The 24,569-nt window shown below is 36.6% G+C and overlaps 1 protein-coding gene and 1 pseudogene across 6 annotated transcripts; both read right to left on the minus strand.

The window, feature by feature from the left end:
* Window positions 1-1,488: 1,488 nt before the first annotated feature.
* On the minus strand, window positions 1,489-4,735 carry LOC126697156 (probable CoA ligase CCL5; annotated as a pseudogene).
* A 7,025-nt stretch (window positions 4,736-11,760) lies between these two features.
* On the minus strand, window positions 11,761-22,916 carry LOC126697151 (probable CoA ligase CCL5). 6 transcript variants are annotated; one of them, XM_050394025.1, is made up of 7 exons: window positions 22,721-22,916; window positions 14,946-15,028; window positions 14,045-14,738; window positions 12,766-13,505; window positions 12,320-12,387; window positions 12,143-12,245; window positions 11,761-12,060 (listed from the first exon to the last, which is right to left on the minus strand). In XM_050394025.1, exons 3-7 carry the CDS (start codon window positions 14,733-14,735, stop codon window positions 11,935-11,937), a joined length of 1,728 nt encoding a protein of 575 aa, XP_050249982.1. In that variant the 5' UTR covers window positions 14,736-14,738; window positions 14,946-15,028; window positions 22,721-22,916; the 3' UTR covers window positions 11,761-11,934. The 6 variants fall into 6 exon arrangements, with proteins under 6 accessions (XP_050249982.1, XP_050249981.1, XP_050249979.1 ...); XM_050394024.1 differs by having other exon boundaries at window positions 14,045-14,750; XM_050394022.1 differs by having other exon boundaries at window positions 14,946-15,034.
* Between the last annotated feature and the right edge of the window lie 1,653 nt (window positions 22,917-24,569).

The following is a 24,569-nucleotide window of genomic DNA, read 5'->3' on the forward strand; positions in this document are numbered from 1 at the left end:
GAAGGTATAACAATTCATATTAATTAGTTGTGGTATCTATGTATGTAATTTGGAAGAAGATCTCCTACATCATGGTCCTTTTGCATGCTATCCTTTATTTTTTCCTCTTAAAAAAAAAAAAAAAAAAAAAAAAAAATTCCAATAGGCTAGGCACTACTTCTTCTTCCTTTTTTTTTTTTTTTTTTTTTTTGGGGGTGGGGGTGGGGAAAGGAGGCACTAGTTCTTTTAATTGCATATATATAATATTTAAAAGCCGAAGTGTAGTATTTATTGTTTTTACACTCCTAATAAGTCTCATCAATTCTAAATCTATTAATAAATAATTAAATGATTTAATTTAATTATTTTGTCTAAATCTATTACACATGAAGTCATTTAAACTTTATTTTTTAAATATATATTAATCAAATAATAAGGTCTTTTAAATAATGCATCTTGTGAGTGTTCTTATTTAAATTATTAATAGTAAAAAAAAACATTTAAATGATATCATTATTGGTTTGTTTCACATCAACAACATATCTAACAAATTCATAATTATTTTTTAGTGTCTGTTGAGACACATCATCGTAGTATTTGGTCAACTTCGGTCGATTTGTGTTAATTCGGTTCATTTCGGTCCATTTCAACTTTAAAATCTACTTGTAAATAATTAAATGAGTTAATTTAATTATTTTGTTCAAATCTATTAGTACATGAAGTTATTTAAACGTTTTTTGAACTAATATTAATCAAACAATAAGCTCTTTTAAATAATGCAGCTTATGAATGTTTTTATTTAAATTTCTAATAGTTCAAATTAACCAACCAATTATGGTATTTTTTTAAAAAAACTCCCTTTAATAACAGCTTGTCCATTTATATAAAATAATATTATAATTATGTAAATTAAATTTTTTTATATTAAATTACGTTTTTTATATATATCACTATGTATTGTTGTCGAATGTAAAATATATTATATGTTTCATTACATATAACTTATAAAAATAGAAAATACGTTTAAGAGAGAGTTTGGATTGCATTGAAATTTCATTTCAGTGCATTTGTGTCTTTGTCAATGGGTCCCGTTCACTGTTCATGGGACCCACAAGTTGTCTAATTCAACAAAATTTTCATTAAAACTGGGTTCTACGGCATTATTCACACATTTAAAAATAATTTTGCTATAATGTTTTTAGTAATAAGCGATATCTAAATAGACTCTAAATAACACATGCACTATTTAACCTACAAATTTTAGATTTTATTCTTGTAAAATAATTATATTCTACATTTTCTAGCTTTCAACTAGTTTTGTTATAAGAGTCATGTCTTCCCAATTAAGCAATAGCCTGACCATAATGGTTTGTGCAAAATGAGATATGTGTCTATGAGTTATGACAATTCTATGCCAAATGGAAGAAAATGTTACCTCTCATTATAATGGTATGCCTCATATAATACAGAATATTAAAGATTGAACATCATGCTGGCAATGACATATTATTCAAACAATAGAGTTAATATTCTCAACCATCAAAAACTATAATAATCTCTTACTAATAACTGGTCCTATACTGTTCTAAATTCGAACCATCTCACATTTGGGAACATTAGGGGCAAATGAAGTTGTTTTAACTTTATAACAGTCCATTACACAAAATGACCTTTGAAAGGCCTATATATCTTCTAGACTGCTGAAGATGTAGTGATTGAGCACTTCATTTCTTGAAGCTCTCTTATTTAGGTTCCAGCAGCAAAGGAAATCAAAAAGTGGAGAATTTTTTTACAACTTGGAGATAAGTTGTTGTTTGCTTTGTGAAACCAGATCCTTTCTAAAGATCTTGCCTGCAGCTGATCTTGGAATAGCACTAGTGAAACTAACTCTTCTTACTTTCTTGTATGGAGCCACCTGAAATTTCCATATACACAAATTAGGGGGAAAAAAGAGAGAGTTCAGCAATGGCTACTGAGTAAAGAGGACAGAGTTAGAGCCATGACAAACCTGGCTGGCTACGAATTGAATTACTTGGTCTTCTGTGAGTTCAGAACCAACTGCTTTTACCACGTATGCCATTGGTATCTGCCCTGCTTCATCATCTTCAACCCTGCATTTTTTTTTGGTTAGAGAGAGAGAGAGAGAGAAAGAGAGAGAGAGAGAGAGCTAGAGTGAGAGAGAAGTGTTAAAGGTAACACACGGTATAACTGCTGCATCCATAATAGTGGGATGACTCAAAAGTATTGCTTCCAATTCTGCTGGAGCCATCTGCATACACATTGAGCACCGATCAAGTAATTAGTTTACTATATCGTGTTGTCCAATAATTATTTTATGCTTTTATGCTTTTGAGAATAAAAATCCTCTGTCTCACTCTGAGTATTCTACATTATGTTCAATCATTCAGAGTTTGTCGCACTTTTATTTATTTATTTATTTTTTATAAAATAATTGAAATTAACCCTGTTTGTATTTGTGCTTAGTACCATATATTTAGTTCACTGCCAATCTCAAGCCTGGGTAAAGGAGGAGCGTTGTGATAGGTTGACAATTCAGACTAAAATTTAGTCATTCTCTTATTATATGGATCCAATATGGATAAACATTGGGGCTCTTTCTAGAATTAATATGACTGGCCCATTTTAATCTATTGAGGATACATAATTGACTCCAAATTTTGAGGCTAAGGCTATGTTATTATTATTGTTATAAAATAATTGAAATTTAAAAAAAAATCAAAAGGTTGGACACTAACAATGAGATAAAGGATTATCATTAGTTGATGTGAAAATATATGCATCATTCTTCTCACAGCATGTGAATCTTACATGATACACATTGTAAGAAGGAGGGTCCATATATTAGATGTATGAAATACCTTTTCAAAGTTTGGATTAGTTAAAACTTAAAAAGACTAAATTTGTGCAAAAATTTCAAGTTACCTGATACCCATTATGTTTGATGAGCTCCTTAATCCTATCCACAATGAAAATAAATCCATCCCCATCAATATAACAAAGATCCCTTGTTTTCAACCACCCATCAGAATCAATTGTTGCTGAAGTAGCTTCCACATTTCCCAAATAACCTTTCATAATAGTAGGGCTCTTTAGCCACAGCTCTCCTTCCCTATATGGTGGCAAAGCCTTTCCAGTTTCAATATCCACCACCTTAGCACAGAAGCTTGGAACCAACCTTCCTGCTGACCCCGAACGAGCTTTAGCATCATTGTCTGACACAAAAAATGTCGCTGCTACACAGCTTTCTGATAGTCCATATCCTTGCCTTGTCTCCACCCATGGAAACCTCTCTCTGAACCCATCACCCAGTTCTTTGCTCAAAGGTGCAGCCCCTGAGCCCACCCTTCTCAACGAAGATAACTCAGACTCAGACTCAAACCCTGCTTTGCTTGTGTACTTTACTAGCCCAAGTATCACTGGTGGCACAGCAGGTATGTTACTAACTTTGTGTGCTTTAATTGCGTGAAGCATAGCTTGGAACTCAAACTTTTGCATCAAAACCGTAGTGGTTCCCGAACAAAACAATCCTAGTGCAAAAAACGCAAGCCCGTAGATGGGAAACGTAGGAATGAAACACAAAAACACGTCGTTTTGAGCTGAGGTTACGTCCACAGACCATCTCAGTAATGTCATAACGGCAATGAAATTTGCATGCGTTAGAATTACACCTGTTAAAATAAAAGAAAAAAAAATTTAGAGAGCAGAAAGAAATTTGCATGAGTTAGAATTACACCAGTTAAAATAAAAGAAGATAAAAGATTTAGAGGAAAAAAAAGGATTTACATGATTTGCACGTACATAACCAAAAACTTTTTGTGATTACATTTTTACTGTTCTAAATTGTGTATTACCAAAACCCAATATAACACATATAATTATATACATAATAAATAAGGCATATTAGCCATTGATTAAGCAAGGAAATTGATATGCGTTGATTCCTTGATTCTGGACATGATAAAGATACATGACTAAGATACATATACAGTAACATATAAAGGACAAATATAATACTAAGTCATAGTGCATATACAGTAATACAAACGATACCTTTGCTTGTCCCAGTAGTCCCAGAAGAGTATAGTATAGCTGCTGTGTCTCACTGAGCCAACTTGGGTTGTGGAAACTCTGACTGATCACAGCATTCAATCAACTCTTCAATGGGCAAAGAATCGTTGTTGGGATTTCTTGATGTTAAAATAATAGGCACCCCAGTTGGGACTAATTTGTGAAGCTCTTCAGGTGCTGAAATAGCTAGCTTGGCTCTCGAGTCACGTACTTGCTTGACTATTTCTGACTCGGTGTTAAGTGGATTGGCTGTGGTTAGTATTGCACCAATTGAGAACACAGCAAGACATATGGTTGGATACAACAGCGAGTTTGGTGACAAGACAAACACCACGTCACCTTTTCGGACCCCCAGAGCATGGTACAAACCTGATGCAAGTGAACGAATTGATCTTTGGAGTTGTGCATAGGTGACCTGTTGATTAGGGGAAGAGTCTATGAGTGCAATTTGTGACTCTGCTTGGTGGGGATGTGGGAATTGTGATAACACATATGTGGCAGTGTCAAGGTCTGGCATAGTGGGGATTTTTTGGCGTTCATCAAGTTTATCAAGGGAATGGTAGATTCTGGATTGCGGGTCGAACCCACTTTTCGGAACATGTGGTGGTTGAGGGTTGCCAGAGACTTCTTTGGTGGTGGTGTTCCATGCCTCTTCTGCTGACATTTCTTGATGAATTTGCTAAGCTGTAGGAAATGTGCTTAGACAAAACCTTGGGGTGACAAACTAATGTTAATTGTTGTGGGTTATATATGGAAAAAATCTAGTACTGAAAAAATTTACACTTCACCAAAACTATAATGTGGAAGAGTGTGTGACTTGTGGAAAAAAAAATTAAAATTAAAATAGTAGTTTTATGTATAAATGATAAGTAACCACTCATAATCTGTCATATCAGAATTATGATAAAAAATTGAGAAATAATTTATAGTTCTGTACCCATTCTTGTATATACTTTGCTATTGTCTTCTGCTTTGCTACTGTCTTTTATGTTAGACAAGATCTAGCATTGACATTGATTAGCACGTCAATTAGTGTATGTGATGACTAGGCGATCAAGGCATGGTGTCTTGTAATTAGATGAATCGTACTTGATACCTTAATTATCCTTTTTATCCAATAAGGCATAAGCAACCGAACAAACAAATCACAAAACAATATATAAGAAAAACATATCAGGTGCAAATAAGAGAAAAAAGACAATCTTATACAGCTTTTGTTGAAGTTGAAACATATTGTAATATTTTTTTAATTGGATGTGAATTTTGACAAATCCATCATAAGATTATATCATCTTCATATATTCTCTATACTTGCAAACTTTTGAGGTGATCAAAGATTAATAGTCATGTCATCAATCAATTGTTTAAATTCAAGTTTTTGTAGTTTAAAATAGTGTATAAAATACAAGTTTATAGATAGAACTATAAACAACATCCAATTGACATGAAAATTGGCATGAATGTTAAAAACATACAGTTCATGAAATTCAACGGTAAGATTTTAAAAATATGAATTTTATAATAAGTTTTTGAGTAGTGTATCATTACTTAGAGTTACACTAGGTGTAACTTTAAGCAATGCTACATCACTCAATATTTTTTAGTTGGATGCAAATTTTGACAAATCTACCGTTAGATTGACATGAATGTTAAAAACATATAGATCATGGAATTCAACGGTGGAATTTTCAAAATATGAATTTTATAACAAGTTATTAAGTGGTGTAACATTACTTAGAATTATATTAGGTGTAACTTGAACCTAACCTTTCTCTCTCTCTCTCTCTCTATATATATATATATAAATATTCTTTTAATAGTATGTTAATTACCTAAGACTTATTACTTTGATCTTTTTATGCCTCTTTTGGGATTGTAAATGTGTAATTTTTAATAAATTATTAGTTGTTATTTTATTAACAAAGCCTTGTAGTTTAATTGATACTTCTCCGGTCTCCATGTACACTTGTAGCTTAATTGTTATCTCTCCAAATACCAAACGCAAAGTGCTTGGAGGTTTAGGAAGGAAAGAGTAAGTATTTATTTATTTATTTTTAAATGTCATCTTTTATTCACATTAAATTTTAGGTTTAAAATGTTCGACATGTAAAATTTAGGAACAAGTAGTATATTCTGGCTCATTTTCATTCTCAAAAAAATAAAAGAAGAAGTATATTTTGGCTTTTTTGATGATAAATATTTATAAGAAAATTAATGAAGGCCAGATCAGAAGAGGGCCCTAAACAGTTATATACTGTTTCACTTGACAAACCGGCAAAAATGGCCCATTACCATCAATTTTGGAAATAATTTGCCCAAAAACACTGTTTTTGAACTATATAGCAATGTACCACTTTTTCGGGTACTTGAGCTTGGTGAGCTCGAGTACCATGTTTTTTTAATCCACTGTCGCCCCATATTCAAGGATCCCTATAGTGGCGTTTTTAAGCCCTATAGTGACGTTTTCGGGCCCTATAGCGGCGTTTTCAAGCCCCATACTTAAGGGGCCCTATAGTGACGTTTTCGGGCCCTATAGCGGCGTTTTACTGCAAAATTTTTTTTATAAGTCCCCATAACAGGTTCAAGGGGCCCTATAGTGGCGTTTTTAATCCCTATAGTGACGTTTTTGGGCACTATAGCGGCGTTTTCCTGCAAATTTTTTTTATAAGTCCCATAACAGGTTCAAGGGGCCCTATAGTGGCGTTTTTGGGCCCGAAAACGTCACTATAGGGCTTAAAAACGCCACTATAGGGCTCCTTAAATATGGGGCAATAGTGGATTAAAAAAACATGGTACTCGAGCTCACCAAGCTCGAGTACCCAAAAAAGTGGTACATTGCTATATAGTTCAGAAACAGTATTTCTGGACAAATTATTTCCAAAATTGATGGTAATGGGCCATTTTTGCCTGTCAAACCTATGGGGAAGCTCAAGATGGGTGTGAGTCTGACCTGTTACAAGAGAAAAGCCCAATGTATCAGGTTATGGGCTGCTACGTAACAAAGCACCAATTTCTCAAAATTGTTTAAAAACGCTATCAATGGGATTCTCCAATGGACTTAAAACGTCTAACCCATTTTATAGTCTGATGATCCCTTAGAGATTGCAAACGGGACTGCTCTCTCTCCTCAACTACCCAAAGCTTGCATGTTGCTATCGTTTCTCCATGTACAGTTGCAACGTCAAAATTCAACTTAGACCCAATAAACCAAAAATGGAACTCAACCACCACCATTGCCGTAATCATCACCAACCCAACTCTGCAAATCATGGAGTCATCATGCACGCGCCGGAGGCTCCCACACTGGCTTCATCACTCACACATTACCCGTGAGTCCGGTCTTAGCGTTTTGTGCTCTAGCTGAGCTTACGCCAATGATATTCAACACGCCCATGTGCTTTTTTCTCAGATACTTATATGTGGAAAACTATGATCATAGGCTACTGTAAAGCCAAATATTCTCGTCGTGGGGTTTTCCTATTTTCGTCAAATGATTCGAGAAAACGCATCGAAATGGAGCTTCGTTTTTGCGCCCTAGGCGTGCGAACATTTTTTTGTGTAGTTTTTAGTCGGAGAATCAGTTCATTGTTGGGTTCGGACTTTTGAGGATGGGTTTTTGGATAAGGATTTGCTTGGGCGAATTGGGTTGAATTTTGCACGTGAAGTGTTTGATCAAAGTTTTGTGAGAGGGTAGTTACAGGTTAGGTAGGCCATCATTTTCTGAGGAAAGTTTCGGTGGTGTAATAACATTAAGAAACTCAAAAAAAACAATGAACGTCCCTTTTGAGAGAGACAGAGAGCGTCATTTTGGTCTTGGACAAGCCACCCTTGACGAAGCTGAGTCTGATATTGAAGAGGATTCCATTGTTAATGGGTTTGCTTCTATAACTCTATCCAGAGAAGATTTAGCAAGGATTAGAGCCCCTTGGGCCTCATCTTTGATAATCAAAACCTTGGGCAGAAGTGTGGGGTTCATGTTCCTGTCTTCAAAGATTAGAGTTATGTGGAATCCTTCAGGTAGGCTAGACTGCATAGATTTGGGTCATGATTTTTTTCTCATTAAATTTGAGCTTCAAGAAGATATTGATAAGGTGCTAAAAGGGGTTCCATGGTTTGTGAGTCAGCACTTCCTAGCTATTCGTCAATGGGAGCCTTATTTTAAGGCTTCAGCTGCCACTTTCTCAAGTGTTGCGGTTTGGATTCGTCTCCCTGAATTGCCAATTGAGTATTACGAGCCTGAGGCTTTGAAAGAGATTGGAGCGGCCATAGGTCATGTTTTACTTATTGACGCTCATACTATTAATGGACCTAGAAGGAGATTTGCCAGGTTATGCGTCCAAGTGAATTTGGAGCAACCGTTGATCAAAACGATTATGATAGGAAAGTTTGCTCAATCAGTTATGTATGAAGGGCTTAATGCTCTATGCTTCTCCTGTGGCAGAGTCGGGCATAAAAAGGACGTGTGTCCCTATCTAATCAGGGCACCTCCTTCACCTCCTACCCAGAAAAATACACCCTCTCAGGCTGACCCAGTGCCATCAGTGGATCAACAGGGTGATCAAAAGGAGTATGAACCTTACGGGCAGTGGATGGTTGCCACGCGGTGTAAGAAACCCCGAAAGCTTAGTCCAAAGGTTCAACTAGGTGCGAAAATTCGAGTTACTGATGTTCAGGTAACAACCTCATCTGAGGGTGTTGAGGCTTCTACAAAAGAATGGGTAGCGGTTGCTTGGCAAAAACCACCTCCTGGTTGGGTAAAACTTAATACGGACGGATCTTCTTTTGGGAATCCAGGTCAGTCTGGTGGAGGGGGTCTTCTGAGAGATGCTGAGGGAAGATGGATCATAGGCTTTGCTGGAAATTATGGGAATCTAAACAGTATAATGGCTGAGCTATGGGCCCTTAGAGATGGTTTACTTCTAGCTAAAGACCAGGAAATTGAAAACTTGATAGTGGAAATTGATGCTTTAGCTGTTGTTCACCTTATGCACAACTCCACTGTTAATCATTCACTTGAGCCTTTGCTCACTGAATGCAGGAACCTTTTGAAGACTTTTTCCAATATGCAAATTGAGCATACTTTTCGGGAAGCCAACCATTGTGCTGATGCATTGTCTAAGCTTGGGAACAGTAGTGATGTTGTTTATGGTTTATTCCAATCTCCACCATCTGTGGTGGAGCAACTAGTAACCCTTGATAAGAAGGGAGTAGCTTGTAATAGACTTGTGTCTCTTAATTAATGTTATGCTTCTATTTCACCAAAAAAATGAAGTTTTGTGAGAGATGTTACTTGGACCTCGATGATGGATGGAGATATGGTGCATAGTTCTGCGGAGAAGGCTTTGGAATTGTTTAATCCGATGTTATTGAGTGATGTTGAGCCAAATGAGGTTACTATCATTGTTTCTTTTTCGATATGCTAGCTGAAAAAGGATTTAACTATTTGGAAAAGCATCCGTGGGTATATAAAAAGATGAAAGTAAATTATAGACTGAATTTGCAAAATACCATATTATATTTAATTGAATTTGGAAAGCTGGATTATAACCAAAAATCAAAACGGGCAAAAAATTATTTGATGAATGGAAGGTCAAATGATCAGAACCATGATTTATGTTTCCTTCTGCCTGGCTGCAAAATAATACTACCTTAGCTGAAAGCAGGATAGCTATACTCCACTCGTACACTTTTTATTACTATTATTATTATATTTATTATTTTGCTAAACCTTTTCATTACTATTATTTTATATAATTTGGTAGTTATAAATTATAATAAGAAAAGTGCTAAAGATATAAGCTATTTTATAATAATGGAGGAGGATGAATTTAAACCTTAATTCTCCTAATAAAGGGGTGCAAGTCATGCCGTTGAGCTATAAAGCTTTTAACAACTTTGATCCGCATTTTTTTGAGTCCTTATTTATGAACCCATTTGGCATTATTGAATAAAGTTAAAACTTTTAGCTGAGAGAAATGGCAACGCATAAAGGTTGAAGCTTGGTGCCTAGAAACTTAAGCTCAGGCAGATTACAACAATTGCTATGTGAAGAACCTATGGTGATATTCGGTCATGGTCAACAAGCATAATCTTGGAATTGCTTACCAACGTTTGACCACTGTTAAGATCTTCTAATGGAGATGACACAATCATGATACAAAAACATAGTCTATTAACAAATCCTTGGAATCCACAACCTGTTCGTTGTTTTTTGTTTTTTTTTCCCCATATTTGTTCCTTGTGGATGTAACAGTACCAACTAATTCTTACATCTTCTAAAAAAAAACTAATTCATACATATTCTAGGATTTCATTACTAATATCTTGGTAGAATTTCGTTCATTGACCTAATATAGGCCGAATAAGTTTCACTTGAAGGTATAACAATTCATATTAATAAGTTGTGGTGTCTACGTATTTAATTTGGAAGATCTCTGATACATCATGGTCCTCTGCATGTTATGCTTTGATTTTCATCTTTTTTATTATTAAAACTTTTATAGGTTAGGCACTGGTTCTTAATTTGTATTTTCATATAAAGTGCATGTCTTTTCTTCCCTGCTATAATGGTTGCTGCAAAAACAACAAATAGTCAATCACCATGCAAAAAGCCCAAATCTATCAAATAAATTCAGGGGAAGGGTAAATAAGTAATAAAGAATGGTTACCCGAGACTTGGATGCAAATTCAACAAAGAATGGTGAGGATAAACAGAACAAGAGCAGAGAGATGGCAATGTTGTGAAGGAGTACAGAACGAATGATCTAAGAAAACAAAGGAGATATATATCTATTGGGAAGAATAGGCTAGTATTTTGGTCCTTAAGTATAAAGTTGGGGCTTTTTGAGATTTTCTCAAATAAGAAATTTTCAGTAACTAAAGATTGCAAATCGTGTGATTTTGAAAAAGTACCTAGAAGTTGCTTATTCTAAAATGTGAAAATCTGCAGTTTTAAAAATCACAATCTCACTGATATCGCATGGACCAACATTTTAAAATATTACATTTTGGCTAGAATCACGCATTTGGTTCCCAAATCATGGGCCAAACAGACACTATGTTAAACAATCATGTGCATTACTGATTAGTTCTTACATATTTCAAAATTTCATTACTCATATTAGTAGAATCTCTGTTCATTGACCTAATATGGGCTCCTAAAGGTATAACATCGTATTAATAACTCGGATGGTATCCACGTATATAATTTGAAAGATCTTTGATACATCATGGTCCTTTGCATGTTGTGCTTTATTTTTCATTAAAAAAAAATTCTATAGGTCAAGCACTAGTTCTTAATTGCATTTTAATATAAAATGCATGTATTTTCTTCCTTGCAATAATGGTTAATGTAAAATGAGACATGATGTAAATTCTATGCCAAATGAAGAAAATGGTTATCCACATTCTAATTGCCAATTCATATATTATGACTTATGAATAACTGTCTACTACTTTCCCATGAATCCGTTATTTTTTCTCTATTATTTATAGTTGACCACGTCATAATTGTGGCAAAAGTTGCGGTCACATGCTTTTTCAACATGCTTATAATGATGTATCACATATTTTTTAAACAACCAAGTTATAATACTCTCAATCCATCAATTAACCAATGTAATCTCTTAATAATCGCAGTTTATCCTGAACTGTTTTACATTAGAATTATTTGTCACATTCTGGAACCGCAAATTAGGCAGGCAAACGAAAGTTGTTTGAACTTTATTAATACAAACCATTATACAGTTTGACCTCTAAAGGCCCATCTTCTAGACTGCTGAAAATATCATGGCTGATCAATTCATTTCTTGAAAATCTTATTTAGGTTTGAGCAGCAAAGAAAATAAAAAAGAAGAGAGAAAACTGTTACAATTTGGAGATAAATTGCTGTTTGCTTTGTGAAACCAGGTTCTTTCTCAATATCTTGCCTGAAGTTGACCTTGGAATTGCACTAGTGAAACTGACTCTTCTAACTTTCTTGTATGGGGCCACCTGAAAGTTCCACATACACATAAATTACAAAAGAGTTTAGTGATGGTTACTAAAGAAAGAAGACAGAAGAGCCATGACAAACCTGGTCAGCCACAAATTTAATCACTTGGTCTTCACTGAGCTCAGAACCAACTGCTTTTACCACGTATGCCATAGGTATCTGACCTGCTTCGTCATTTTCCACCCTGCAAAATTTAATATTTTTGTTAGAGAAACATAGAGAGAGTTAGAGTGAAAGAGAAGTGTTAAAATAACATACGGTATAACGGCTGCATCGAGAATTGAAGGATGACTCAAAAGTATTGCTTCCAGTTCTGCTGGAGCCACCTGCATGCATACACATTGAGCACCAGTCGAGTAATCAGAATACCATTTGGTATCCTTTCTAGTTGTTTCATTTAGCACCAACCAAGTCAAATTTTGCTTTCCAAAGTAGGAGTAATTAAGCCATTAATCCCTTAGTTTGGACCATTAATTTAACAAAAAAAAATGCTAAAGCTACTGGTAAATCTTTTCTAAAAAATTTACAAACTTACATGACAGTGAATAGAATGTTATCACTTCAATAACATAATAAATGAATGTCTAAATTTCTTTTTTTATAATTGATAACACGTCAATTTGTGAGACTTATGTAGCAAAATTTATTATATCCCTAGTATCACAAAAGTTAAAAACTGAATTAGTGCTAAAATTTTAAGGTACCTGATACCCATTATGTTTGATGAGCTCCTTAACCCTATCCACAATGAAAAGAAACCCATCCTCATCAAAATAACAAATATCACCGGTTTTCAACCACCCATCTGAATCAATTGTTGCTGCAGTAGCTTCCACATTTCCCAAATAACCTTTCATAATAGAAGGGCTCTTCAGCCACAGCTCTCCTTCCCTATAAGGTGGCAAGGGCTTTCCTGTTTCAGTATCAACCACCTTAGCACAAAAGCTTGGAATCAACATTCCTGATGACCCCGAACGAGCTTTAGCCTCTTTGTGAGTCGGCGAAAACGTTGCTGCTCCACAGATTTCTGTTAGTCCATATCCTTGCCTTAGCTCTACCCATGGAAACCTTTTTCTGAACACATCACCTACTTCTTTGCTCAATGGTGCAGCCCCAGTGGTCACCCTTCTCAACGACGATAACTCAGACTCAAACCCTGCTTTGCTCGTGTACTTTACTAGCCCAAGTATCACTGGTGGCACAGCTGGTATGTTATTAACTTTGTGTGTTTTAATTGCTTGAAGCATAGCATGGAACTCATACTTTTTCATCACCACCGTAGTAGTTCCCACACAAAACAATCCTAGCGCGAAAAAAGAAAGGCCGTAGATATGAAATATAGGAAGGAAACACAAAAACACATCGTTTTGAGCTGAGCTTACGTCCACAGTCCATCTCAGAAATGCCACATTGGCGATGAAATTTGCATGTGTTAGAACTACACCTGATTAAATAAAAGAGAATAAATGATTATCACGTGGTTTGGTCCACAGGGAAAAAACTAGAACTACACACAAAAACTAGTGCACGCAGTGTGTTTTACACAAAATACACTGAAAACATAAAAGCGATTGTATTTGGGTAGTGCATATTTGCACACATTATGTGCAATAAAGATGGCCCTGGTCCAAAAGCTTGAGCCTACACTAAAATATGCTTAGCGACTATATTTTTAGTATTTGAATTGTGAACTGTCAAAATCCAATAGAGGGTATATATATATATTCAATAATTAATGCAATGGGTTATTATTATGCTTGAATTACGGAGTGTTGATATGTCTTGATTCAAGGCATAATAGTCAAAAAGTCTTGAACTTGATTGAAATTGTTTGATATTTTCGACAAAAACTTTTAACTCTCTCATTGTAACTAATGAATTATTAAAAAAAATGACATATATATCAAGTCTTTGTTTTAATATTTATGCTAGAAACAAATAATAAGTCATAATAAAACATGTGATTGTACTAACAAGACGCACCTTTGCTTGTCCCGGTAGTCCCAGAAGAGTATAGTATAGCTGCTGTGTCTGACTGAACTAGCTTGACTTGTGGCAACTGATATAAATGATCAGAGCTTTCAATTAATTCTTCAATGGATAAGGATGACGAATCTTTGTTTGGTTTTCTTGATGTTAGAATTGTAGACACCCCAGTTGGGACCAATTTGTGAAGCTCTTCAGGTGCTGAAATTGCTAGCTTGGCGCCTGAGTCACTTACTTGCTTGGCTATTTCTGACTTGGTGTTAAGTGGGTTGGCTGTGGTTAATATTGCACCAATTGAGAACACTGCAAGGCATATGGTTGGGTACAAGAGCGAGTTTGGTGACAATACAAATACCACATCACCTTTACTGACCCCAAGAGTATGGTACAAGCCTTTAGCAAGTGAACGAATTGATCTTTGGAGCCATGCATAGGTGAACTGCTGATTTGTGGCTGATTCTATGAGTGCAATTTTTGACTCTGCTTGGTGGGGATGTGGGAAATGAGATAGCACATATGTAGCAATGTCAAGGTCTGGCCTAGTGGGGATTTTATGTTGGTCACCAAGTTTATTAATCGAATAATAGATTCCGGTTTGTGGGTCAAACCCACTTTTCGGATAGTGTGGCAGTCCAGGGTTGCCGGAGTCATCTTTGGTGGTGGTGTTCCCTGCTTCTGCTGCTGACATTTCCTGATGAATTTGCTAATAAGATGTAGGAAATGTGCTTTAGATAAAACCTCGGGTTTGTGAGTGTGAATGTTATTGATGTGGGTTAAATATGGTTTACTATTGGCTTTTGTGTTAGCCAAGCTCCAACATTGGCATTGATTAGAACAAGAATAGGACGATTTGGACCAAGTCATGGTGTCTTGTAAGTAGATGATTCGAATTTGATACCTTAGTTAATCGTAGGGATCCGTCTTTTATGTTGTGTTTAATGGTTCAAAATGACAATCACATGTCTTGTCAGTTTTGTAATGCTGCAGCTAAATTGAAAGCAAGAACAAATAAAGTGGTGATTAGATGAGCTGAAAATGATTGGAAATAACGTATTGAGAGCATTCACGTTGGTGGAGATATTTTTTTAGCTATTTGATACTATAAAAAGTTAATTTATTTATTTTACTTACTTACTTTACAAAACATCCAGCATAAGTGAATTTATTTTAGCTTTCAACACAATAAAATAATATAAACATCACAATAAAATTATATATTTACTACAATAGTAGTGTGAACACACAAATAAAAAAATAAAAAAAAAATATATATATATATATATATAAGAAAAGAAAAGAATATAAGAATAAAAGAACCATAGCAGTGTGAAAGCACAAACTATATATTGCAGTGTAAACTGTAAACACTATATATAAAAAAAAAAAAAAAAAAGTGTGAACGAAAAAACAATAGCAGTGTAAACGAAGAGAAATGAGAATAAAAATGAGTAAAATAATAAAAAAATAGTGTGAATGCACAAATAATAAAAAAAAAGTTTCTTTTTACCTTTCCGCTACAGTGCACTGTTAAAAGTAGCTGTGCACTATAGCTGTGGAGCTAAAAAAAAATAGTTTGTCTCTACCATTGTAGGGCACATTTTGGTATTTGACTACTTGGTGATGCTAAAAATAATAATATAGTTATTTAGCACTACCAATGTGGATGCTTTGACATATGACATGTCCATGTGCATCTCACAACTCATAATATTATTGTCAGAGTCAGACAATGTAAGGACAAGAGGCTTTGTTTTTGATCTTTTATAATAAAATATTTATAATTAGTCTCAAAGATATATCTAGCTAGCCCCAAGAATTCAATTGGCATAAAGATGTTACAAAAAATAAAAATAAACCAAAATAGGGTAGGTCGGTTGGTCCATGATAAGAACATTCACATTGGGAATAGTATATGCCATATATTGGTTCAATTTAGCATAAAAGCCCAAAACAACCTTTACATTCGGACTTGTAAAAAGCTACTATTACAAAAAAAAAAAATTGCAATTGTGCTATAGTGCAATTCTAAATATAAAATTGCACTGTAGCTCAATTGTAAAACAAAATATAATATTTTATTCTAAATATCATCTTTCTCTCTTATTCACACAACACGGTCTCTCATCTCTCTCTCTCTCCATCGCTGAGCTTCACCAAGCCTCTCTCTTCTCTCTGAAATTCACACAGTTTCTCATCTCTCTCTCTCGCCATCGCTAAGCTTCACCAAGCTGATTTACTCATCTCATAAATCCAACACTCTAGATAGCTCTACCCATTTAACTCTTCACTCTATCACTCTCTTTTCAAACCGAGATTCTTAAGGGTTTTTAGGTTTGGGTTAAGATTTTGTTTGCAAAATCTCAAAATGAAGTTTCGTCAGTGATGGGTTTGGATACGTGGATTGGTGTATCATGGGTCAGGTGGTGGCATGGGTTTGGATTGGTTATGGCCGATGGGTTTGGATCGAAGCTGGGTTTTGGATTTTGGATTTGGGATCGACGTGGATCTGCAGAGATCAGAGATCGTGGTGATTTTTTTTTTATTTTTTATTTTTTGCTTGGTTTGATGGTGGCTTCGATGGTGGGGTTTGGCTTGGTTTGAACTAATGCTTTCATGGTTTTTTTTTTAATGTGGTTTTGGCTTTGGTTTGATGGTTCGGTGGGTGGTGCTGGGATATGTGGGGGTGACTGTGTGTTGAACTGTTTTGGTTTTATTTGTTGTGGCTAGCGCTAGAGGTTGAGGGAGAAAGAGAGGAAAAGGAAGAGAAAAAGAGAAATAGTAAAAAAAGGAATAAAAAAGAATATTTAAATAAAATGAGAAAAAAAATAGAGTTTTGGAATATTGGGTGTATTGAAAAATGGTATGATATAATTGATAAAGTAGTTTTTTGAGATGGTAAAATATGATATGATGCAATTTTTGAATGTGAATGCTCTGAAGTGTGGCCGTCCTCCCTTTCCCGGAAAAAAAAATGGTTACAAGTTTCAACATAAATATTTTTTTAAAAAAATTATATTCTATGTTTTTTTGGTGTTTTATGCTTCTTTTCCTAATTATGATAAATTAAGGACAAACCAAGAAATAAAAGGGTAAGGACCTTCAAAGATTGTATCTATATTATAAGGTAGCTTCTTTCCTTTAATATGCATATGTATGCTTTAAAAAAAAAAAAATCAATATATATACTTAATATTATTTTTTCCCCTCAAAATTAATATTGATGGATTGGCAGTAGATCCAAAGCAAATATATGTTTTGTTCAATTATTATTTTTGAATTGTAAGAATCGAGTAGAAGATCAATGCACTACCAACTTCTTTTTTTATAAAATACTTGTACTTGTATTTACCCTTTTTGTTGTTTTAACCGTAACTATAAAACAAGTATTTTTAGCCATATATAAATATTGATAAAACTAAGCTTCACAACGAAAGAGATATAACTTTCTAAAGCGGTCTTGGACCAACAAAAGATAATATAACTTTCTAAAGATAATATTGACAAAACTAAGCTTCACAACAAAAGATAATATAACTTTCTAAAGATAACATAACTATGAAATTTTAGTACAAAATCAATTATATATGATTTCCAAGATTTAAAAATATGTTGACTTCTATTTTGATTAATTAGAAATGTATTGAGTAGCAATAAACTTGAGCCTTTTGTTTTATTTATTGTAGGGACACGATTCGCGTTGGACCACGGTAGGGTTGGGTTCACACGTAAATGGACCCGTACAATATCATTTGTAGAGAATGGGGTCGAAAGGCTAAACCATGTTTACTCAGCCGTGGTTTAGTTGAGTTGTTCATGCATGATCTAGAGGTGTTCACCCCTTTAGGTCTTTTTTCCTTCCGGAAGAATCCCTCTTTTAGGTTGCAAATTTTCCTTTTATATTAGCATGCATTCAATTTCCTTCGTCCACGTGTAGGGTCGAACTTTCCTAGCCTGACACTTGTCCCATCAGTTTAAGAACTGAGTTGTTGGGAGTGGTTGAGTAGGCTAAAGAGACACGACTCTGTGAGAGGCAAAGCTCCGTTTAGGGCAGGTAGTTTGGGCAGCCTTTCCTAGATATTTTAGATTTCTTACAAGATTATCTCTATGCCGCTTTTACCCCTTTCCTTAGTGTAGCTCCGGGCTAGCCGAGGGCTGTACCCTCCTCGGCGGTTTCTATGGCCCATTGGTGCTTTGCGTTTATTGGACTGGGACTACTATCCTCTTCGGCCTGGGCCTTAAGTATTCCTGTGAATAGGTGGATCTGGCCCATCTATTGTCGGGCCCCACAATAGCCCCTCAAAACCCTGCTATCCAACTCCTCGGTTGGAAAGGTGGGTTTTGACGATACCGAGACTCTATTGCGGCTCATTAAGTTCGGCCCTTAATCAACGTCTGCGACTTTTCACCTCCCCAAGGAATGCGCCGGTCTACGAGGTATTTCCCTTGACTTACGCGTGATGCGTTTATTCCGTTTGGTCAGCCGTAGTGCGCTTTTAATGTCTTCCTTTTACGAGGCCTCTTTAGGTTGGCGATAATTAGGTTGTTCTACCATCTCCATGACACGCGAGCCTTAACCTTTTCCAGTATTTAAGCCGAGGAGTTCCTTCATTTGGGCAGTTGATTTCCTAAGCAACCTGAGTCCGAAGACTATGCAAAACCTGGGTTCTGTCCAGGACTTATGCGTTTTATCCTAGGTACTTGATTTTTCCTTTAGTTTGAGTCCGAGGACCATGCAAGCCTTAGGTTCTGTCCGAGACCAATGTCTGCACTAGTACTTGGTTTTTCCTTTTAGCCTGAGTCCGAGGACCATGCAAGCCTTAGGTTCTGTCCAAGACCAATGTCTGCACTAGTACTTGGTTTTTCCTTTTAGCCTGAGTCCGAGGACCATGCAAGCCTTAGGTTCTGTCCAAGACCAATGTCTGCACTAGTACTTGGTTTCCCCTATCTTTGAGCATTTCCCGAGGTGCCCAACAGTGATTGTCCTCGGCCATGGTCGCTGCTCGGCGTCGGCCAAAGTACCTGGGCCCTTAAACAAAGCGGCCCCGGGGCCACGAATTCACCTAGCCCATGAATTAAGAGATATTTCTACAACTTCTGGCCACGTGGTACCCTTTGATGTCACGATGACCGAAGCACGCCTTTACGAGGCTCTTTAATCTTGCGGTTGCAATTGATGTTGGAAGTTGAGCCAAGACTGTTTCATCTATAGCGTTTCTCGGGACACCACATGAGTTGACTGCCATCACCTTGTCTTTTCCAATAAATGGGAAGCAGAGAAAGTTGCTTTATATACGCACAAGTCCTTCAGATTTTCTCCCACATCACAGCTTCCATATCCGGAGTTCTCCCTTCTTGGCATAACATGTTGAAAGTGAGGGTTGGGAAGAAAGAAATGTCTCCGCCGCAGAAGCGCCATGTCTTCATGAGGATTATAACAGTAAGGTATGGATACAGGAAGCATAAGTTCAGGAGAATATTCCATCTCCACCGAGGGAGAATGGCATCTCTCCCTCTTTTAGCCAAAATCCGAAGCAGGGGCTGCTCATGCCAGCACTTTGGTATGGCAGAAGAAGGGTTTTCCTCCATCAGCGCCTCCGCTTTGCGGCAGGTGTATATTTAGAGAAAGCCCCATCACCTCCAACTCCCTACACCTTTTCTTCAACGGTGTCAGGTTTAAGTTGGGTCTTTTTGGCTGCCTGAGTTATGGGCAGGTAAGGGTGCGGGGGAAGAATGAGGTCTCGGAGCTGTAGCCAACCTTTCCTCCGACATACCTCCTCGGCTTTCTACAGCTTTCTTGTATTTTTCTTTTTCTTGCTTATGTAGTACTCATGTGGTAAGCTTTGACGTAGGCTGATTCCAGCTTTTCATTGCACGATGTATTATTTCTTCATCGTAATAAAAATAGCAGTTTATATACTTGTTTTTGGGTATGGTTCTTTTGGCACATCACCTCGTGAATGAGTGTACTCCCCATATGTGCTTTCTCTCAGCGCTACTTAGGGCAGGAGCCCCTTGAAACACGATTCAACTCGTTCTATTTCGTTCTAACTTACCTATACTACCAGGCATAATAATAATCGACAATAAGTTAAATTCAGGAAACTAACCTAGGTATCGGTTGAAAGTCCCGTGATATGGGCGGGAATGCTGTCCGAGAAACGATGAACTCCAAATAATTCATTGAAGGGGGTGACTGAGCATCGAACGACTTTGATTATGTTTTTAGAAATATGTTACTCCATTTCATATCGGCCCTTTTGGTGTTGAGGGTCCGAGACTTGTATGCTTCCCTTTGAGTAGTTGGTTTCCCCAGAGGCTTGGGTCCGAGGACCATGCAAGGCCTTGGTTCTGTCCAAAACTTGTATGATTCTTTTTAAGTAGTTGGTTTCCCCAGAGGCTTGGGTCCGAGGACCATGCAAGGCCTTGGTTCTGTCCAAAACTTGTATGATTCTTTTGAAGTAGTTGGTTTCCCCAGAGGCTTGGGTCCGAGGACCATGCAAGGCCTTGGTTCTGTCCAAAACTTGTATGATTCTTTTTAAGTAGTTGGTTTCCCCAGAGGCTTGGGTCCGAGGACCATGCAAGGCCTTGGTTCTGTCCAAAACTTGCTTTTTCTTTGTAAGTAGTTGGTTTCCCCAGAGGTTTGGGTCCGAGGACCATGCAAGGCCTTGGTTCTGTCCAAAACTTGCTTTTTCTTTGTAAGTAGTTGGTTTCCCCAGAGGCTTGGGTCCGAGGACCATGCAAGGCCTTGGTTCTGTCCAAAACTTGCTTTTTCTTTGTAAGTAGTTGGTTTCCCCAGAGGCTTGGGTCCGAGGACCATGCAAGGCCTTGGTTCTGTCCAAAACTTGTATGATTCTTTTGAAGTAGTTGGTTTCCCCAGAAGCTTGGGTCCGAGGACCATGCAAGGCCTTGGTTCTGTCCAAAACTTGCTTTTTCTTTGTAAGTAGTTGGTTTCCCCAGAGGCTTGGGTCCGAGGACCATGCAAGGCCTTGGTTCTGTCCAAAACTTGCTTTTTCTTTGTAAGTAGTTGGTTTCCCCAGAGGCTTGGGTCCGAGGACCATGCAAGGCCTTGGTTCTGTCCAAAACTTGCTTTTTCTTTGTAAGTAGTTGGTTTCCCCAGAGGCTTGGGTCCGAGGACCATGCAAGGCCTTGGTTCTGTCCAAAACTTGTATGATTCTTTTTAAGTAGTTGGTTTCCCCAGAGGCTTGGGTCCGAGGACCATGCAAGGCCTTGGTTCTGTCCAAAACTTGCTTTTTCTTTGTAAGTAGTTGGTTTCCCCAGAGGCTTGGGTCCGAGGACCATGCAAGGCCTTGGTTCTGTCCAAAACTTGCTTTTTCTTTGTAAGTAGTTGGTTTCCCCAGAGGCTTGGGTCCGAGGACCATGCAAGGCCTTGGATCTGTCCAAAACTTGCTTTTGTTTCTTTTTATTTGCTTGTTTTCTGAAGGCTTGACTCTTCGAACAAGGTGGGGGGAGCTGGCCTGGTGTTTGAAGCCCCTAGGCTTGTCTATGTCGTCGACGACGTGGAACGTAGCCCCTAGTAAGAGCTTATGTTGGAACATCAGTAATATGTCGCCGGTGATATAGGCACCTTCGTAGCCCCTTGTTCGACGGAAGCTCAACTTCACCATCGCTCGAGCTAACATGCAAGCCTCCCCACAGACGGCGCCAATTGTAGGGACACGATTCGCGTTGGACCACGGTAGGGTTGGGTTCACACGTAAATGGACCCGTACAATATCATTTGTAGAGAATGGGGTCGAAAGGCTAAACCATGTTTACTCAGCCGTGGTTTAGTTGAGTTGTTCATGCATGATCTAGAGGTGTTCACCCCTTTAGGTCTTTTTTCCTTCCGGAAGAATCCCTCTTTTAGGTTGCAAATTTTCCTTTTATATTAGCATGCATTCAATTTCCTTCGTCCACGTGTAGGGTCGAACTTTCCTAGCCTGACACTTGTCCCATCAGTTTAAGAACTGAGTTGTTGGGAGTGGTTGAGTAGGCTAAAGAGACACGACTCTGTGAGAGGCAAAGCTCCGTTTAGGGCAGGTAGTTTGGGCAGCCTTTCCTAGATATTTTAGATTTCTTACAAGATTATCTCTATGCCGCTTTTACCCCTTTCCTTAGTGTAGCTCCGGGCTAGCCGAGGGCTGTACCCTCCTCGGCGGTTTCTATGGCCCATTGGTGCTTTGCGTTTATTGGACTGGGACTACTATCCTCTTCGGCCTGGGCCTTAAGTATTCCTGTGAATAGGTGGATCTGGCCCATCTATTGTCGGGCCCCACATTTATATTTTGTTAACATTGAATGGATGTTAGTTTTTATTTTTTATTTTTATGTAGTAATCTAGTTTTAAATCCTGATATACTTTTTTTATTCTTAAATTCCAAGAAATTTTTTATCCATACATTGTCCTTTCCAAAGCTGAAATTTTGGTTCCAACCCTAATTAATGTTATATAATTACTTGACTAAAAGCTACTCGAGGAGTAAGGATAAAGCGTACCTTGGCATTGTAGTTTCAATTCACAATATGAAACAAAATTATATTTAGCCAAAAAAAAAAAAAAAAAAAATGCATGGAACTAAATCATACTTTAGCAAAATCTAATAATATAATATTGATCGAAGAAAATAAAGAAAAGAGATAATAAAATTACGGAATGATGGATAATCAACTTACTTGAAGGCAAACACTTGAATATAAAACTTGAGAAATGGTGAGGTACAAGAGAATTGCACTTGTTTGAAGAAGCCAAAGGATTACAATAGAGATGAGAAAAGATTACAGTTTAGAATTTGAAAAGGTTTACAAGTGAAAATGTAAGAGTTAGCAAGAGAGAGGAGTCTTCAGAAGATTTGAATTCTGCCCACGCCTTTTTATACATAGCTAAAAGCCTTATAGTCGTGACCAATTTCCCGACAGTACTGCTGTATAATCCAAATGCCATGTGAAGGATTCGTCATGATGAATCCTTCTTCACATGGCATTTGCAGGGAATCTTTCCCTTATTACTAGTCATTGAATTATGGCACTTGTCGTCCTTTTCCGGGGTTCGAATTGTATCAATCCATTTACAAGTGAGTGGTTTAGATTGGTAGCAAATGGGAAACAACTGTTTTCAATGTTTGGTAACAGCGATTGAGTCATAGTTTTTAATTTAATTAGGGTATTGTTTTTAATTTAATTGGGGTATTTAAGCACTGTATTTTGAGAATTCAGAAGTAATGACATTTTTTATATATGATGAAAATTGTGGGACCTACATGATTTGATCAAACATAACTGAAACAATTGTTCCCCTATCTCACCCTCTTCTGTGTAATTTTATGCAAACAAAGTTCCTTTAGACTCTTTTCAATTACGCTCCTCTTTCTCTCCCCCTCTCTCACAAGTCACAACGAAACTTAGAAATCCTGATTTCCTTGTATCAGTTTTGGAGATTAGATGAGCTGAAGCCCATAGAAATTCGTTTGTTTCCTTCTATCTCCAGGCCACAACATTGATGTTATTATAATTAATATGGCGATAGTTATATATTGTGTGAATAAGATACAACTAAAATTGTGTTTTGAAAACATGATTTCAGTTATAGTTATGAAATGATGAAACACGATTTCACAGTTATTATTGAATAAAAACACAATATCAATTGAAATGTGAAAGTTCTTCTAAAAAAAGAAAAAGAAATGTGAAAATATATAATTTTTTGGTCATAAGGTTTTAGGAGAAAAAATCTCTCGACTTAAAAAAAAAAATACAAAAATAATTATGTGCCCACTCCATGAAACTTAACGCATGGCACTTCCAAATTGTCCAGGAATTTCAAGATGGGTATGAGTCTAACCTGTTACAAGAGAAAGCCCATTGGATCAAGTCATGGGCTGCTACAGTAATTTCTTTGACCAATTTTCAGAAACTGTTTTAACAGCCACCCTAATGTCTTCACTCTTCAGTGACCAGGTTAATGGTCCATAGAGGAGTATCAAATATCAATGAAGTTCTTCAATAATGGACTTAAAACATTTAACCCATCACCTTCTAGAATTATACTTCAGAACCCAGTCTGATGGGCCCATTAGACTGCAAATTGGCCTGCCTTGGGCTTTCTTTCCACAACGGGCTACCACTCTCTCCTCAATTACCCAAGCTTGCATTCATGCTCTTTTACTTTCCACATAATTGCAGCTTCTAGCCTTCACATTCAACAGTTCAACTTTAACCCAACCTATCAATTAGCCGAGACAAGTTTATTAATATTCTTTTCCCATTTATATCACAACAATTTTTTTTTTTTTTTAAATCCTTCACATATCTTAAATTATAATATTGTTTGAATTAATTAGATAGAATGATTTCTTTTCTGAACCCATAAAAATTAGCTTCACAGATCTTATATTATTAAAATTATATATAATTTTCACTAAAAAATAGACTATTTATATTATCAATGACTTATAAATAATAATTTGATATCTTATTGAATTAATTACAATCTTTCACAATCTAATTTCAAATTTATATAAAAAAA

Source organism: Quercus robur, chromosome 8 (genome assembly GCF_932294415.1).
Source record: "Quercus robur chromosome 8, dhQueRobu3.1, whole genome shotgun sequence".
In the NCBI taxonomy this organism is placed as follows: domain Eukaryota; kingdom Viridiplantae; phylum Streptophyta; class Magnoliopsida; order Fagales; family Fagaceae; genus Quercus; species Quercus robur.

Excerpts from the sequence above, each read along its gene's own strand:
- LOC126697151 (XM_050394026.1), bottom strand. The coding sequence starts at position 14,735 with ATGTCAGCAGCAGAAGCAGGGAACACCACCACCAAAGATGACTCCGGC. Across the intron at positions 12,388-12,765 it reads TCAAACATAATGGGTATCAG|GTGGCTCCAGCAGAACTGGA; the intron begins GTACCTTAAAAT and ends GTATGCATGCAG. Across the intron at positions 12,246-12,319 it reads CTCGATGCAGCCGTTATACC|GGTGGAAAATGACGAAGCAG; the intron begins GTATGTTATTTT and ends TAAATTTTGCAG.